Below are 18,835 nucleotides of genomic sequence, written 5' to 3'. Positions count from 1 at the left end.
CCCAAGGAGGGAGCACTTGCTAAATTTCTTTTGTTTTCTAGAGCGGGGCTCATTGTTTGCTTATGTTTAAGTATTCGTGTTAATTGCAGAGCCCATCAGGAGCTGCGATTAACATGAATGCTTTAAACAAAAGCACACAATCTGCCGGAAGCAACACTCTAGAAAGCGAAAGAAATGCAGCACCAAACACAGCGTGTGTTTTTAGAATCACCTAAAAGCACATGCTGTGTTTCTAGACTTGCTGCATTTCTTCTCTTAATAGAGCTGAGTTGCCGGGTGATTGTGTGCCTTTTTTAAAGTGTTCATGGTAATTGCAGCTCATGAAGGGCTCTGCCATTAACATAAAATCGTTAAGAAAGGCGCACAATCACCCCGCAGCTGTGCTCTATTAAGAGAAGAAATGCAGAACCTACAAACGCGGCATTTGTAGGTGCCTTTTGCGCGTGCATTTATCTTGTTTTGTAAGCTGTTGTCGCAGACTCAGCTGCTTGCACAGATTTATTCCTGTGTTTTTGTGCTGTCCTGTTCAGACAGAGTTAGCTCTGTCAGTGCAAAGTGGTATATATTTAGCAGCCCGGGAGCAGTGCCTACGTTTAAGAATGCCTCCTCCCGCTCCCCACATGCTGAGTGACAACCGCCTCTCCCTGCAGGCCAGCCTTGGACAGATTGAAGCGCGGATTCTGCAGCAGGTCCTGTTTCTAGGAGCTATGAAGGCCATCGACTCTGAATGAGTATTGGCTTCTTCTCAAGGAGGGCATAGGGCGGTGAGGCTGGAGCAATGAGATACTGAGCAGCCAGCCAGATGTCACTCCATGAGAGTCAACGTAAACAAGGGACTTCCTGCGCATCCGCGATACCACCACCAATACCGCCAGCAATCAAGAGGGAAACACAGCAGACTTGGGGTATTGATAATCCATCCTTGTTTCCTTTTGGAGCCTCTGATGTCATCCGCCCCTGTCTCAGCACACATAGGCTGTATGCCGCCACACCTGTGACATGTTCCCTCCGGTTCTTCCTTATCTTTTCCAGTGTATCTGTGTGTTTGGGGTCGACATTAAGTCTCTAGCGATTTCACATTTTGGCAGATTTCCAGACTTGCAGAGAGCCTTTCAAATGACGTAGAAGAGCAGAAAATGATGCAAGTAAGACCCCACTCTGAGGGCTAAGTTGCAACTTGTCACACAGGCGCAGACAAAGCCCTCACTACGCTGCACTTTTCTTCTCCCCCTTTTGTCTTTCTCTTACATATATCTTGAGAGAGCAACGGGAAAAAACATGCACCAAATATCACCCTAAAAATCAAACTGCCCGTATTGGAGGGGGGGGGCGAGGGGGGGGACGGTTGAATTTTCAAAATTAATAGAGATAGTTCTAATTAACCGTTTATAAAGTACACACCACAAACTAAATTGTCTACTGCTCCGAGTATAATTAGAGTTCTTACGCAAATAATGATGACATTCGTGATTTTTTTATACCTCACAACGATGAAAGGCTGAGCAGGCACTGCTTGGGGTTGAACCTGTTAGCCTCAGGTTCTACACCCATTTGGCCAGTGGGTGCTCGACCCACTAAGCCTTCTACTTGGCGTCTGTTGCACAGACCACAAATCGAAAGATGCCTTTGCTTTAAAATAAAAGTTGTTATTCGCTTATTCTGTGCGTCTCAGATTAAACATTTATAAAAGTTGGACTGGGGCCGGCGACTATTAATCAGGTCTAACGCAGCCGCTCACCCTCGAGCTATCTAATTGTGTTTAAAAAGGATGGGTTCATCAGGGGTGATGTCTAACTGAAATAAAGCTTTGTAGAAGACATATATTCCAAATTATGTCCCATACACAATCCATTAGTTAGCTTTACACGATTCAACTGCGTTCATTGTCCCTTTCAGATAAAAAATGAAAACGTATACTTTAACAGCTTGAAAACTTAATCTGCAATTGAATTCCCAAAGACATTTGCCATATCCTGAGTCATAATCAGGAAAGGCGTCTACTACAACCATGTAATTTAATTTCTCAAAAATAAAAAAATGCTGCCAAAGTAGCACACTCGGCATCTTCAAGCAGCTGTTATGCATCTGTACTGTAACTCTAACATGATCAATTTTTATATGGCAACACATTTTCCACAAGAACTATTTGCCGAAATTTTAAAGTGAACTCCAGCATCCACCGAGGCCTCAATTTCACGTGTCTCAGTACTGGGGCCCTGGTTTTTTCAAGTGATTAAAAATGATACCCTGGGAAAGTGGCAATGACATTTTTTTCCGCTGTAGTAGAGATAAACATGCGATTGCATGTGCAATGCTTGTTTTAGACTTTTAAACCAGTCAAGTGCAATCATAAAAACAACCCATAGAGGGCATTACATTCTGATTATATGACCATGCAACCATAGACGTAGCCCTTAAAGCGCACTTTAAGGCCTATTTTACCTTTTTAGGTCGAGCCTAGCGTCAGCGCGCATGCACTGCTCGCTCTGCGAGACTGCTGTAGTAGAGTATGGCAGAGAAGCAGCGCCCACTCTCCGCCCATATTTTTCATTGGCTTGTGTCATTGTCTTTCCTAAATGCTGCCTTCAGATTCATTAATAGGCTTGTTAGTCCCTCCTTAGTACATCCTTGTCTTCATTAGTAACCTCCCATGGATACTGGCCCCTTTACTTCGGTTGTTACATGGAACCTGTTATTTAGTCTGTAAGCACTATATACTTAATTGAGTTTCTCTTACTGCAGGCCGGAAATGCGCTGCTTCAGCTGAAACCGCTTGTGTTTTTTTTTATTTACATTATGTGCACTTTGTGGTCTGGATGGTACATGTTCTTTGCAGCAGGCAAATTAGCCCTCTGCGCTTCCTTTCCATGAGTCAAAACTTACACTTGACAAAACTCCATCTCTCTCTAGGACATTAATCACTGGAGTTATCATGACATTTTTATTGTTGCCTAAAATTGCTGGAGGCCAGGAAGAAGGCAGCAAGTGCTTTTAGAAACATAATATACTTGCAAACATGTCACCTCACCCGAAGTCAGCGCCCGGTGTGATCGCACCGCCCTAGAGCCACCTTGCTCAAGGGTCCTGTGACCTCGTTAACTATCGCGCTAGGGTGTGCTGCTTCATAGGCCTGCCCGCAATACTAGCGGTGAACTTCAGTATGGATTGTGGTTGACAGGCCTTTAAGGTTAAATCACATTTGCCACCGTTAGGGTCCACATGCTGGTGCTAAGACACCAGGGCTTTTAAGTTCTAGCAAGGGAATGTGCTCCCTCAGGAGAGTGGTCTATTGGACTGGTCATGAAGGCTGAACCTGGTTCCCCAGTTCCAAATTCGGCAGCTGTGACCATAGTGCCACATCATCTCCTCCACTGAACACCATACTGCCCCATTGAGAGAAATTTGCGCTGCCGTCAGCTACAACCCAATTGTGCCCCGCTATGAACTCCTGGATGTGACACAGTTCAATTACGCATTAGACAAGAGTAATATGCTTCCTAAGAAATAAAGTAACAAAATCATGGACAAAGCAAAGACTCATAGGTAATGCAAGTTTAAGTAAAGCATGTGAAATGTAAGTAGGAATAACATGGTTACCTTAACGCTTTTACATCAATTATTCAGAAATCAGTGAGTGCTTTTCCCAGTGGCACAGCAGAAGTATACACTTCTCTGGGCAAGAAGGAAGAGACAGAGTCCTTTTCCTTCTCTACCCGCCCTGCCCTGAACTGCCATTAACACCGAGCTGGATCTGTGGGCCTTGGCTATTTCTGCCATCCTGTGACGCATGTTTAAACTAAAAAAGCAGGGGGGACGAAATCTATCAAATTAAAGAAGTAGGGGCAGCCGTGCCCTGCCGATCCTGCCCACTTCGACCACTGCATGTGTGGTGCTTTTAGGAAGCAAGCAGACTACTTCAAGGGTTAATGATCGTCTTGCTACTAGAATGGCTGAGCTAGAGTGCATGAGGTGAATCAACATGAATGGACAGAGTCACTACAAAAAAGAAAGGGAATAGGATGGACATAGTTTGTTTGGCAGTGAGGGGAGAAAACTCCGGCAGAGCTGCATTTTCATTCTATTGCTGAAAGATGTTTAATTGCCTTCTCTGTGCAGCATGCAGAGTATTTTAATGAAAGCTCTACTTTTTACTCTTGGGGTCCTGAATCACGTACACTTGGAACTACCAATCCCAGTCCCTTTCCCTGAAAACCTAATTCTTGACCCCTGAAATGATGTGCCCTCAGCAGCAGCTACCGTGTGACAAGGCAGTAAGACTGCGGCGCGCCCATCCTTGTGGAGAAGGTGGTAGCTGAGGTAAGGGTTGGGTAATGACCTGAAGTCCATTTTACCAAAAAACTATTTGTCTTTTTGAGTGGTAAAGCAAGGTGTCATTGACGGTGAGACTAGTTAAACGACGATGATTCGAAAAGTGTGGCAAAGCAGATTATTTCCAAAACAAAGTGTTTTGAAGTATAGAAGCGATTATTGCTTTAAACCCCGATCATACAAACAGAATGTCTGAAAATATGGATTATAAGCTGGTTTTTAAAAACGCCTCCTACCTCTGCCGGTCGCACTTAAACACTTGTGTGCCGCTCTGACGACAATCAAGTCCTGGGATCAAGTGACAAGACCAATACTGTGCCTTCAGTTCATGAAAGTACACATGTTCAGAGGGCACGTCCGGGGCTGAGAAGTTGACTGTTTTGTCAACAATCTCTGACCAATCAATCATGGAATTTGTAAAGCGCACTACTCACCCGTAGGGTCTCAAGGCGCTGAGGGGGGGGGGGGGGTCCGCTACTGTTCGAAGAGCCAGGTCTTGAGCTGCTTCCTGAAGGCGAGATGGTTCTGGGTCAGCCGTAGGTGGGTGGGGAGGGAGTTCCAGGTCTTGGCTGCCAGGTAGGAGAAGGATCTTCCTCCGGCGGTGGTCTGGTGAATGCGTGGGACGGTGGCAAGAGCGAGGCTGGTGGAGCGGAGCTGGCGGGTGGGCGTGTAGAATGTGAGGCGTTTGTTGAGGTAAGTGGGTCCCGTGTCGTGGAGAGCCTTGTGTGCGTGGGATAGGAGTCTGAACGTGATCCTCTTGCTGATGGGGAGCCAGTACAGGTCTCTCAGCTGGGGGGAGGTGTGGCTGAAGCGGGGGGTGTCCAGGACGAGTCGTGCCGAGGCGTTCTGTATGCGCTGGAGTCTTTTCTGTAATTTGGCTGTGGATCCAGCGTAGAGAGTGTTTCCGTAGTCCAGACGGCTGGTGGGTGACGAGGGCCTGGGTGACCGTCTTCCTGGTGTCGGTGGGGATCCAACGGAAGATCTTTCGGAGCATGCGCAGTGTGTTGAAGCAGGAAGACGAGATGGCGTTGACTTGCTTGGTCATCGTGAGGGAGGAGTCCAGGATGAAGCCCAGGTTGCGAGCATGGTCCGTTGGCTTGGGTGCGGAGCCCAGGGCCGGGGGCCACCAGGAGTCGTCCCAGGCGGAGGGGGATGATCCTAGGATGAGAACTTCCATCTTATCAGAGTTCAGTTTCAGCCGGCTGAGCTTCATCCATTCCGCGACGTCTCTCATTCCTTCTTGGAGGTTGGCTCTGGCGGTGTCGGGGTCGTTGGTGAGGGAGAGGATCAACTGGGTGTCGTCGGCGTAGGAGATGATGTTGAGGTTGTGTTGGCGTGCGATGGCTGCGAGGGGGCTCATGTAGACGTTGAAGAGGGTGGGGCTGAGCGATGATCCTTGCGGGACGCCGCAGATGACTTCGGTGGCCGTGGAGCGGAACGTGGGGAGGCGGACTCTCTGTGTTCTGCCGGCGAGGAACGAGATGATCCACTCCAAGGCCTTGCCTTGGATTCCGATGTTGCTGAGGCGCTGTACTAGGGTGAGGTGGCAAACGGTGTCGAAGGCTGCTGAGAGGTCCAGGAGGATGAGGGCAGCTGGTTCCCCTCTGTCGAGCAGGGACCTGATGTCGTCGGTGGCAGCTATGAGGGCGGTCTCGGTGCTGTGGTTAGCTCGGAAACCGGACTGCGAGGGGTCGAGGGATCCGTTGGTCTCGAGGAAGGCGGAGAGTTGCTTGTTGACGGTCTTCTCGATGACTTTGGCCGGAAAAGGGAGGAGCGAGATGGGGCAGAAGTTCTTGAGGTCCGTGGGGTCCGCGGTGGGTTTCTTCAGGAGAGCGCTGAGCTCGGCGTGTTTCCAGCTCTCCCCGGGAAGGTGGCAGCTGCGAAGGAGCTGTTGATGATGTCCCGGAGTTGGGGTGCGATGATGGAGTCGGCTTTGTTGTAGATGTGGTGTGGGCAGGGGTCTGTAGGGGAGCCGGAGTGGATGGTGTTCATCGTGCGGGTGATGTCTTCGGTGCTGACCGTGGTCCAGGAGCGGAGGGTGGTGGTGGGGGGTGCCTGATCAGTGATAGGGTTCGTGGCCTGTGCGCCGAAGCTGTTGTGTATGTCGGCGATCTTGCGGTGGAAGAACAAGGCGAGTGAGTCGCAGAGGTCCTGCGTGGGTGTGATGTCGTTGTTGCAGGCGCTGGGGCTGGAGAGCTGTTTGACGATGCTGAAGAGTTCCTTGCTGTTGTGGGAGTTGTTGTCCAGGCGCTCTTTGAATGCTGTCCTTTTGGTGGTGCGGATCAGTTGGTGGTGTTTGCGGGTGGCGTTCTTGAGGGCTGTCATGTTATCAGTAGTCTGTTCGTGGCGCCAGGCTTTCTCGAGGGTGCGGCAGGTTTTCTTGGAGATTTTGAGTTCGTTGGTGAACCAGGGGGCTTTCCTGCTGCCGTGTCTGCTGGGAGGGTTCTTCAGTGGTGCGAGGACATCGGCGCAGTTGGTGAGCCACTGTGTGAGGTTGCGGGATGCTTCGTTGGGGTCCGTAGTGTTGGGGGGGGTTCTGGCTGAGGGAGGTGGTGAGCTGGACGGCGGTGATCTTGCTCCATCTTCTGCGGGGAACCTGTTGAGGGTGGTGGTGGGTCGTGGTTCTCCTGAAGTTGAAGTGGACGCAGCTATGGTCTGTCCAGTGTAGTTCGGTGGAGTGGCTGAAGGAAATGTGCTTGCTGGAAGTGAAGATGGGGTCAAGCGTGTGGCCGGCGTAGTGGGTGGGGGTGTTCACCAGCTGCTTGAGTCTGAGGTTGGCGAGGTTGTCCAGCAGGGTGGCGGAGTTGCTGTCGTTGTTGTTCTCCAGGTGGAAGTTGAGGTCTCCTAGGAGGATGTAGTCTGAGGAGGTGAGGGCGTGCGGGCTGACGAAGTCTGCGATGGCTTCGCTGAATTGTGTGCATGGTCCTGGGGGTCGGTATACGAGGGTGCCTCTGAGGGTGGTCTTGGGGTCGGTGTGTATCTGGAAGTGGAGGTGTTCAGCGGCGGTGAGGGAGTCATCGGAGTTGGTCGTGATTCGGATGGAGTTTCTGTGGACGATGGCGATACCTCCTTCGGCTTGGTTGACGCGGTCCTTCCGGGCGATCTTGTAGCCATCCGGGATGGCTGTGGCGATGTCGGGAGCCGAGGAGGCGTTCATCCATGTTTCTGTGAGGAAGGCGACGTCAGGTGATGTTGTGTCGAGGAGGTTCCAGAGTTCGACGGCGTGTCTGTGGACGGAACAGGTGTTGAGCAAGATGCACTTGAGGTGATTGTTGCTGGGGTCTGGCTTCGCGGGTGCAGGTGAAGTTGCAGGCGTTGCAGGTGAAGGCTCCGTGGGTGCGCTTCGGGGTGGCTAGGTAGCAGGCTGGCTGTCGGCCGGTGTTGAGAGCGAGGAGGGTGGCGGCGTCGTATCTCTGTCGTGTTGGCTGGGTCCGGCGAGGACCAGGGGTTCTGGCGCTGGGCGCGGTCCAGGCGCAGACGGGCGTAGACGGGCTTGCCTTTGGCGTGCAATCGGCGCGCCCGCTGCGCGTGACCGCTGCGCCTTCGCGTGGTCCCCGCCATAAATGGCGAAGTGGGAGGGCGGAGCAGCTGGGAGGTGGGAGCGGGGTGGCCAATGAGAGAGGGTACAGAAGAAAAAGGGGCAGGGCCACGGAGAGCAGCGGCAGGGAGCGGGGAGCGGGGTGGAGCAGCGGTAAAGGCTGCGGGATTACAGAAAACAAAAAAACAGGGGCACACCAGTAGAAAAACAGCAAATACAGAGTCAGGGGCACAGTGGGGGAAAAAACAAGAAAATACAGGTACAATAACAATACAAATGAGAGATGAGGGAAAAGAGAACCTCAGCCGCAGGGGCAGCGGCGAACAGGCGGCGGCAGCACTGGGGACGGGGTGCACTCAGGAGGAGCCACGCGGCGGGTGGAGCGACCGGCTCTGACGAGGTCAGGTCAGACCAGGCTGACTTGGGGGCTTAGGAGGGAATAGGCCCAGCAGGCTGTAAACTATAACATCTTGCGCAAGAGGCTCAGGTAATGTGGCTGCTCTGCTGGAGAGTGCGGGAGGGAAAAACCAAGCTACTACCAGCCGGAGTGTCCAATCTTCGAAGCATGTGTGTGCCTCTGGTCACCAAAAGGGTAGTGTGCTTGTGGGAAAACAGCAGGCAAGACCCGCTCCATGGATCACCCACGTGATGGCTGATACCCCCAGAGTAGACTCACAGGAAGGTTGATTGGGGCACGGCTAATTGATCTGTTAAATTCTGGCCTGCCTGCTCAGCGCTGTTCATGAATATTCTATCTCTGACGCATAGCATTTCAAATTTGAAGGCGCAGTTGCACGCTCATATATGTTAGACAATTTTAGAATTCTGGTGCTGCCTCATTGGCAGTGTGCCTCAATTGCAGTATTGTCAGAGGGGCACTAGAATACGTGACTAATGCATTTTATTAATACGGTAATGCAGACACTAGCATTAAAATGCGTAAATAGAAAGCTTGATGCGGCCCTACCCTAACCCGGCCCTGAAATTGCGAAAAGTCAAATTATAATAACAACTTTATTATAATTTTATTTTTCCTGCATTTGTTAAAGTTTTGATGTTAATCGCAGCACCCATCATGAGCTGAAATTAACATGAAAACTTGAACAAATGCACACAATCACCCCGCAGCCCAGCTCTATCAAGAAAAGAAATACAGCAACATAGCTGCCAAGATTTCAAATTGCTATGTGGGACGGTTTCAAACAGGCCTTAACACCGTTCACGTGGATCTGTATATGATAAAATGCGCCGTCTTTTCACTTTTTTAATTAAAAGTTTGGAGTGATATTTGCCGCTGCACCCACTTGCGCGGTCTGGTTACTGGCGCACATAGCCTTGGTTGCAGCGCACAAAGACCTTACACTACCGCACACAGAGGAAAAAAATAAGAGGGAACATTGCCTCAGAGCCCTAAGGGACTCATTGAACCCCAGAGGGCTGACGGCCAGAGTGCCACCAAGACTAAGGCCAAAAGAAAGAGGGAGCAAACCGATTGGGAGGACGCTTTTAAAAGACTGAAGGAAGCCTGTCTGTCATGGTCCAAGTTGACCCAGAAGGGTGCGGGGGGAACAATATTTACTAAATCTGCGAATCCAGCCTCTCCTATTATGTCATCCCCTGACTCTGATGATGGATCCAGAGGCGAGGACTCAAAATATGGTTCTGACATTGGGTACAGTGGGACAGTGGGACAGTGGGAGGCCTTGTGGGCCAGCTCCTGTCCCTAAGCACACTAAACTGGGGGAGTAGGAACAGCAGGACAAGCTACCATCTGACATGCTGGATAGTGAGAATATATTCCATCCCAGGTTCTCAGGATGGACTCATGAATAAGGTAGATAATTGCTGCCGGGCGCCTTCAGAAGCCACTCGACAAAGAGGTTAGAAACCACCTTCAAGCGGATTGATGCAGGTCAACACTGGAGAGACGGAAGAATGGACACATTTTTGGGAAAGTTTATGAAGGATCCCAAGAAAGTGATAAATTGGTCCTAGCGGAAGCGTCAGGAAACACTACTTGCCATCGCAGAACCTCTGACAAATATTTTAGACATGACAGGAGGCCAATGAGTCTGGTTCACTCATTTACCCAGAGATTTCTATATGGATGGGCACAAAGAGCCATCATTTTACGTGGCAACGCAAATTGTGTGACTTCTACGGAAAGTAGCAAATATTTCTGATCAAAGTGGACCCCAAACTTGGGGATTTAGCTTCTTCTGAGGCCAGCTGTGTAGCACATGGGGGCCTTTAGGGAGACCCCTTTATTACGGACCAGCGGAAGTACGCGTCTACCTTCACATCATCGGACAATTGCAAGCTTCTAACAAGAAGATCTTTGGACAGAAGATTTTTAGAGTTGGTGGGAAAGGAAGGAAAGGCTCACCCAGCCATCTCCACTATTAAGGTCCTCAGAGGGGACAAGGAACTAAAAGAGGCCAATGGCAAGGTCAAAGAAATATCAGGGGGTTTCTCCGCTTGAGAGGGACCTACAAGGGACTCAGGAATCAAGGTTCCTTCTGTGGCCCTAATTTTACCAGCAACAATGTAAGTTACTCTGGTGAGTTTAATTTTCCTTTCAGAGGTTCAAATTAGAGGGTGGTTAGCAAAATGTATCCACAAATGAGGGAGGTTTCCAACAATGCATGCGTTCTAGATACTAAATGTGAATATCAAGGACCCCCTGTAGTTTAGAATACAATTCCTAGGATAGGGCAAATATGCAATCGAGAAAAAATTCCTAGGCAATATACAGTCTCTCACAATGGAACAGATTCGATGCAAGAATAGAGTTCAGTGTGACTATCATGTATAATGTAATTAATTATTTTTAATTATTAAAAACAAACTTAACATTCAAATACAATGAATAATTGTTTAACAAGACATCAATTTGATGACGTTACATAACCAGTGTTGCAATACAATTTGACATTAAAATCGCAATACAGTATAAAAACAAAGGTGGCAGAAAATTTCGACGCGCATTGCGGCGCCAGCAGCGCCTTCGTCAGGAGTTGCCACAGGTAAACCTAAAAATAATTAAAAACAAGAAAATGAGTTCCAAGTGTGATTTTATTGCCTAGGAATATTTTCTCGATTGGGTTCTAGATGCTTTCAGGGTTCTGCATTGATTTCTATGCATCACCCAAACAGTGGCAGACACCAAGGTCCACCATACTCTCGGGCAGAGATTCTAAGCTTACAGATCAGGAGGTGAGTTAACTTCTTCCCAAAGGGGTCATTTTACAGACTCGGATCCACCCAGGAGGTTTTCTTAGCAACAATTTCTTGGTGTTAAAAAAAAAGGACAAGGGCCACCGACCAGTGAGGAACCTGAGAGAGTTAATGGATAGGTGATCTACAAGATGGAGGGAATAACCATCCTCTGAGACTGGAAGACATGGCTAGATCTGAAGGACCATTAAAGATAATGGGGTAACCCAGTAACCCTCAGAACCTGGGCATAATAGTGAAAGCAAAGAACAATGGTTCTGTCGGGAAGTAAGCAAACTTATTTGGACATGTACTGAATACACTTGAGAGCTGTACGGAACACACACAGACCCAAAGAAACAGAAATGAATTTGTGTTGCTGGATGGAATAGTATTAATTATTGTATGGAAAACACCGAAGTGTTTACAGGGTAACCCAACCAGAGTACACATACAAAATGAAACAATTAGTGAAACAGTGGTTACTTGAACAAAAAATCACATATAACAGATATATACAATAGACAATACATAGAAATCATAAACAATCAGATCCAACTTGAAGTACATAAACCACTATAGGCTGTAGTTTCCTTGTTCTATATGTGGATTTGCACGGAAGCATAGGACAGGTAACGTCGACGTTTCAACCCAATATGGTGGTGCCAATTAGTATGCATCAAAGGGGGTCTTCATCAGGACAAAGAATGGGTTGGGGACCTGGGACAACGATTTAATTAATTGGAAATAGATTCGTCATCTCTCTTATGCAGGCAGCCGACATCTATTTTGGTAGTGAATTCTGCAAAAATTCTGAAGGACGGTAATTTTGATTTGGAAAGAAAAGTGGTGCTGTCACAACAATCGCCACGTACTGGGACAACGATTTAATTAATTGGAAATAGATTCGTCATCTCTCTTATGCAGGCAGCCGACATCTATTTTGGTAGTGAATTCTGCAAAAATTCTGAAGGACGGTAATTTTGATTTGGAAAGAAAAGTGGTGCTGTCACAACAATCGCCACGTAATGGAGTCCGCAAGTCAGTTGCAGCTGAGCCTTTGACGGATAAAGACGTCCAGTTCGCGGACTCCATTACGTGGCGATTGTTGTGACAGCACCACTTTTCTTTCCAAATCAAAATTACCGTCCTTCAGAATTTTTGCAGAATTCACTACCAAAATAGATGTCGGCTGCCTGCATAAGAGAGATGACGAATCTATTTCCAATTAATTAAATCGTTGTCCCAGTACGTGGCGATTGTTGTGACAGCACCACTTTTCTTTCCAAATCAAAATTACCGTCCTTCAGAATTTTTGCAGAATTCACTACCAAAATAGATGTCGGCTGCCTGCATAAGAGAGATGACGAATCTATTTCCAATTAATTAAATCGTTGTCCCAGGTCCCCAACCCATTCTTTGTCCTGATGAAGACCCCCTTTGATGCATACTAGTTGGCACCACCATATTGGGTCGAAACGTCGACGTTACCTGTCCTATGCTTCCGTGCAAATCCACATATAGAACAAGGAAATTACAGCCTATAGTGGTTTATGTACTTCAAGTTGGATCTGATTGTTTATGATTTCTATGTATTGTCTATTGTATATATCTGTTATATGTGATTTTTTGTTCAAGTAACCACTGTTTCACTAATTGTTTCATTTTGTATGTGTACTCTGGTTGGGTTACCCTGTAAACACTTCGGTGTTTTCCATACAATAATTAATACTATTCCATCCAGCAACACGAATTCATTTCTGTTTCTTTGGGTCTGTGTGTGTTCCGTACAGCTCTCAAGTGTATTCAGTACATGTCCAAATAAGTTTGCTTACTTCCCTAGATCTGAAGGACACCTTCATAGTGGTACCTATTTTTGCCCCACATCACAGATTCCTTTAGTTTGCCTGACAGCATAAGTTCTAGGGGGTTGCCACACTTCCATTGAGACGGTTGTCCGCACAATTTTGATTCACAAAACCTCCATGTCTGGTCATGGAATTCCTTAGGGTGAGATGGGTGAGGCTCATAGTGTACCTCAATGACATATTGTTAATGAACAGCTCGAAGGACACACTTCAACATGTGACAGTGTCTCTTCCACATGATCTGGAGTTCTTATTCAACAATAAAAATCGCTGTTGAAACCTGCTCAACAGACATTCCTGGGATTCCTGACAGACTTGGAATGAGAAATCCTGAAACTTCACAATAAAAAGATGACTAGTCTCAAGAAGGAAATCAACAAGGCATTGAACAACCTCAAGATATGTCTTCATCAGCTTGCCTGATTGGTGCAAGTCCTATCGTCATCGATACAAGCAATACTACCAGGATCGCTCCACTACTGACCTTTGCAACAATTAAAGATAGCTCACCTATGCAAAGGGTTAAACTACAGAGGATAGAGCTATCTCAAGAAGCTAAGGAGGAGATTACCCAGTAGCTATATCACATCGAGGCAATGGACTTGTACAGGGAGCACTGCAATTAAAGAAGAGCTTCAAGGAGATTGATAATATTTTATTATGTTGACAAATAGCAAGGGGCAGAGAGCTAGAGGATGGCCCAGTCCTATGATGAAAACTATTCTACTATTACACAAGTGATAATGCTGGATGATTGCAATTGAGGAGATTGTGTTTATTGTGCTTCATTGCTGTCTTACGCATCTGGGGGGGGTCTCATATGATGCAAAACCTTCCTGAGATTTGTTTGAACAAGTAACTTGAAAACTTAATAAAGTCTGTTTAAAAAAAAAAAATCACATTGAGGCAAGGGACAGGCAGCAATCTTCGGATACATCCCGAACTTAGTAGTAGAATCAGATGACAGCAGATCGGGTCGGGGCTCCAGGCACGGGGAACTATCCACAGGAGAAACATGGTCCAAAGACAAGTAATGACTTCATATCAATTGTCTGGGGCTGGTGGCAGGATACTTGGCAGTCTGATGCTGGATGAAGGACAAGGTACAATGCTGTGTACTATTGAACACGAACAATGTTTCAGTGGTACGTTACATCAACAACCTCGGAGGTACAAGGTCAAGAGTGCTGGTGGAAATGGCAAATTAATTTTCGATCTTCTGCAAAGATCACCGGATAACGGTAAAAGCAGTGTATCTCCCAGTTCAACAAAACACCACAGTGCATAGCGCAGATGGGCCTATTGGTGTTTGGAAAGGAACCTGGATCCTATGGTGTGTTGATTGCTTAGAGGAGTCAGACTCTGTTCCCCCTGCATCTAAGTACTCAGGCATGTGGAATGTCAGTCAGGCCCCTAATCTCTTCCTCTCTTGCCAACAGAAAGGAATTGACTGGAAAGTTATCAATGCAGTTTGCTTGGCATCCTGTAAAAGAATATTGGACATCAGCGCACTGGAAATAATAGGACATTTACTGCAGACAAAGTGATTTTTACCATTTCTAGATGCATGAAACGTAATGCCAGGGTTGTATCATACCCAAAATTTAAAGATATGCCTAACTGTGTGTTGTACAATGCATTAAAGATTGTGAGAACATGAATGAAGATCTCAGACCTGCTGGGGTACAACAACATTTTATTGCAATCAAAAAACCTTTCAAGGCGCCTTCATCCCAACATTTGCTAAATGGGTTTGATGGGTGATGCAAGAAGCAGGTTATGACTTGTCTATTGTTAGGGCCCACTCTGCCAAGGGTGCTATGGCCTTCAAGACTTTTGCTTTGAGAGCTCATTTATCGGCTTTTATGAAAGTGGCTGACATTGTCGCCTGAGTCCAAATTCAAACATTTCTATTTTAAAGCAATTGACAGTGTGGCATCCGTGGGGGTTCAGAAGCTTTACACTGGCATAATATGAGCCTAAGGTTGTGACATAGAATAGAAATTTCCTAGCTAATGTGAAGGAAAGTTTCAATTCTATTAAGGACATGGAGGCGATGATTATCCACCCCATATGTGATGAACCCACCCAAGAGTTACAGGTATTATATCTCAATAAAGACACCAATCACAATTGTAGTGTTTGTGGTAGTATTACGTCAGTATCTGTAGGTTGTGACTAGAAAATACACTGTGTTTATGAGGCTTGGTTAACTTTGATTAACAATTGAAAATAATATTCATTCAGTTAATCCCTTGATTTTCTGTTTACTAGGAAGGGAGCAGAAAGAGGAGTGTGATCAGGATGGGCGCATAACATTTAGATGGGATGAAGAAAGAGGAGGAAGGTCATTGGCAGCAAGATGTCATAGACTGAACATTATTTGAATGGTTGATTTAGACATCTGGTTTTGTATTATCTTCATGGGAAATGTAGCTGATTAATGTTTTCTTATGGCAGCTATCGGTATAATGTGGAGACAGAAATACATAATCCTCTCCTCCGTATCCTTAATAGAATTGAAACTTTCCTTCACATTAGCTAGGACATTTTTTATCAACAATCAGACCAGGAATTTGCTGATTGTAGTTTCAGGGGCAGAAATAGGGCCCTGAAGACCACACCCGCTCTGTGAGCAACTGAGAGCCTTTGTGCCTTTATGAAATGCGATGTTTCAGTAAAATCTTTTACATTTTACAACCATTGTTAGACATGCCCCATCCTTTGGTGCTACTACACTTTGTCATTTACATGAAATGCCACTGAAAGCATGATTACTTTCCACATATAAATGCTGAGACTAACTCACAAATTAGCGATAATGGGAGTACTGGCAGTTCCGGAATGAAGCAGCGGGTAATTACAAGTGAGTTTTTTGGTGTCCTCTTACATGTATAAATAACAAAGAGTTCACATTACCCTTTTAAGGAAGATACAAATGGACAGAGAGAAATTCAAGAGGAAAACTTTCTTAAATCATTAGATTCAGAGGTAATTTCAGGTCTGAACTGAAGTAATAAAAACACATTTAAACAGAGATAGAAAATACAACTATCTTGTGGAATACCAAGGAGTCATGATTTCTGTCATTTTTGTCAACTATACTGGTGACTGTAAAAATATATTTTAGGGAATTTCCATGTGCCCAATGTTTCAAACAATATTAGTAATATTTCACTTAATGGAAAACAAAGTGTGTTAAAATACAGTTCTACATGTATAAGCACACACTGTTCAACTTACCAATGTTTGACTAAATAATGATAGCTGTTTCTGCCACTCATCAACACGAGCTTTTATGGGTCCCACATATCTTGAGGAGGCGATAGTTGATATGTTTATTGTGCTGTCATCAAGAAGAACCTAGAATACAAAATAGTGTTCAGGTGGAAATATGTTCTATGACGTTTAAACCAAAAGAGTAGTTCTAAAATAATTGAAACAAATAAAATATTGCAATATAAATAAGAAAAAAGCTAGCTAAATATGTCTTGCTTCATGCTAGCAAAGACACACATTTTTTGAAATAACCGAAAACAATAACCGCTCTTAGAGCATCGAAGTAAAAATGTGTATTTTATAACAATAAACTAGTTTCCATACATCATTTTTATCCACGACTTTGATTTATTAGTTTGCAGCCCTATGGAACCGAAAAACACAATTAACCCCTCTAACAGTCTCTGGAGACCCACACCTGTTCTCTACATGAGAATGCAGTCATATGGGTGAATTAATACGGGAATAGCTCTTGACCCTGCCCTTGGTCGATCAGTCACAATCTCTCCTAGATGTTTCTCCAAATCATTGATGCAAATGCTAAACAAAAATGAGGCAAGGACACAGCTTTGAAGTACTCCCTTCCTGATGTTAATTGAAGGGGGTACATTCCCCATTGGGCTCATACCTAACACAGCCTACAACGTCCTCATGCAGTTGGCTTAGGACATACACTACTCCTGCCTCTAACCCCAAGTCCAGAAATTTGGACCAGAGCTTGCCTCTGTCAACATTGATGAGTGAGGAACTTAGGTCCATGAAGGCAAGGCATAGTTGTCCCCTCTTAGCCCTTACATATGTACGAGTTACTTACCTTCGGTAACGATGTATCTGGTAGAGACGATTCTAGCCGCAGATTCCTTCACGTAGAATTATCCCCAGGCGTGAGACTGGATCCGGAAACTTTTTGCCACAGCATCCCTGCTCGCTGGGGGCGGGGCAACACCACGCGATTCTGCCCAGGCATCGTCCGCGTACGTGACGTCAGCGAGGTCACATAAGACCCGCCCGGCACGCCCATGTCAGTTTTCTTCGGAGAACTTTTCCACACCACAACGCAGAACCACCAGATAAAAAACTGTGGGAGCATGGAAACAGTGTGCGAAGAGTAGAAAAAATGGGAAAGAAACAGCGACTAACAACACCACCAGGGTAGTGCCAACCCCGCAGACCCCAAGGGCAGGAAAAGAAGAAGAACAAGCAGAAACCTGCGCAGCCACCCTGCCCGCACAGAGACAGCCTCCCATCCCTGTGCCCAGAAGGGAAGAACAGGCATAAAAGTCATGGCACACGTAGGAAGCCGACCCACCTCATTCTGAGCAAGGAATGGGACCAGTCCCAAGACAGACAGGGACAACAACCCTCCCAGCCACCCCAACCTAGAGGGCAACCACCTACAAGGACAAGGGCATGACATGGCCAGAGGACCCTCAAACCAGAGGATAGCAATGGAAGAAGGGAGGGAAGGGAGGACAAGGATAGAAGCAATCCCCCCCCCATCCTGGAGTAGCCAGAGCACCAGGGCACCGGCTCACCGAAACCCCATCCTCCAAAGAACCAAGGGAGGAATGAACCGCCCCCAGAGGGAGCAACCCGTCAAGAACAAGGAAGGCACTCACAGGAGACACAGCCCCCCACCGGGAGGTGAGTACCGAAGACCAACCCAAGGGTCCTCACAGAATAGGGGAGGAAGGGCAGGCCGTGAAGGAATCTGCGGCTAGAATCGTTTCTACCAGATACATCGTTACCGAAGGTAAGTAACTCGTACATCTGATAGAGACTACTAGCCGCAGATTCCTTCACGTAGAATAGATACCCTAGCAATACCCCCTGGGAAGGAGGGTCTGCGAAAGGACCCCACCAGCCAATGCAGAACAGAGGGCCCCACAGGGGACCAGATCTGTGGACCAGGTAGGACCTCGCCCCTGCCAGGCCAAGGGAACACCCACAAGCAGAACCCCACCGACCCCAAGGGGATGTAGGAGGGAAAGAAGGCTGAAGATGCTCGTACACTCACAGCAGAGGAACCAAGAGCAAGGGCTGAGAGGCCGAAGCACCCCACTCCCCCACAAGGCAACATAGCTTCCGCCAAATGCCAAGACAGGAAGCCAGAAGAAGAAGAAGAAGCCTAGAGAGCCCAAGGAAACTATGGAGAAGAAGGCGAGCCCAGTCCAGATGGAGAGCAGCCTGCTAGCCAGAGCAATGCCGGCAGTCAAGGCCAGAAGCAAGAAGAACAGCCGAGGCCCCAGGAAGGCCAAGTAGGCAACACCTGGCAAGGGAGAACACAGGGACATCCCAGACCACAGAACAGGAGCAGGGAGAGGAGGAGAGGCTCGGGCCACCACCACGAGTGGCCGCACACACGACCTCAGGAAGCAAAAGCAACCTACGTAAACACCATGGAGAACAGGTACCCGAAGGCGACCAGAACCCTCCAGCAGAGCGCAAACCATATGACAGCTACCATAACCCCACATAGGGCACGTGAAGTCCCAAGATATGTGAACCCTCTTTGAAAGAACTTCCACAGCATAGGAAGAAACAAAAGAACCACAGGGAAAAAGCATCCCCGCTGTAGGCTTCACAGCAGCCAAAGCAAAGCAGA

General features: G+C 47.0%; 1 protein-coding gene across 2 annotated transcripts in view; it reads right to left on the bottom strand.

Moving 5' to 3' along the window:
- Nucleotides 1–18,835, bottom strand: part of DNAH6 (dynein axonemal heavy chain 6) — a 2,458,578-nt gene that overhangs the window by 1,723,654 nt on the left and 716,089 nt on the right. For both annotated transcript variants that reach the window (XM_085636629.1, XM_085636630.1), the window contains exon 21: nt 16,195–16,314. In XM_085636629.1, the coding sequence (XP_085492755.1) occupies nt 16,195–16,314 (120 nt within the window). The remainder of the gene's footprint in view (nt 1–16,194; nt 16,315–18,835) is intronic.

The sequence above is a fragment of the Triturus cristatus genome, chromosome 2_1 (assembly GCF_964204655.1).
Source record: "Triturus cristatus chromosome 2_1, aTriCri1.1, whole genome shotgun sequence".
NCBI classification, from domain to species: Eukaryota; Metazoa; Chordata; class Amphibia; order Caudata; family Salamandridae; genus Triturus; species Triturus cristatus.
The sequence above is the reverse complement of the archived record's forward strand: the minus strand, read 5'-3'. Positions and strand labels throughout refer to the sequence as shown.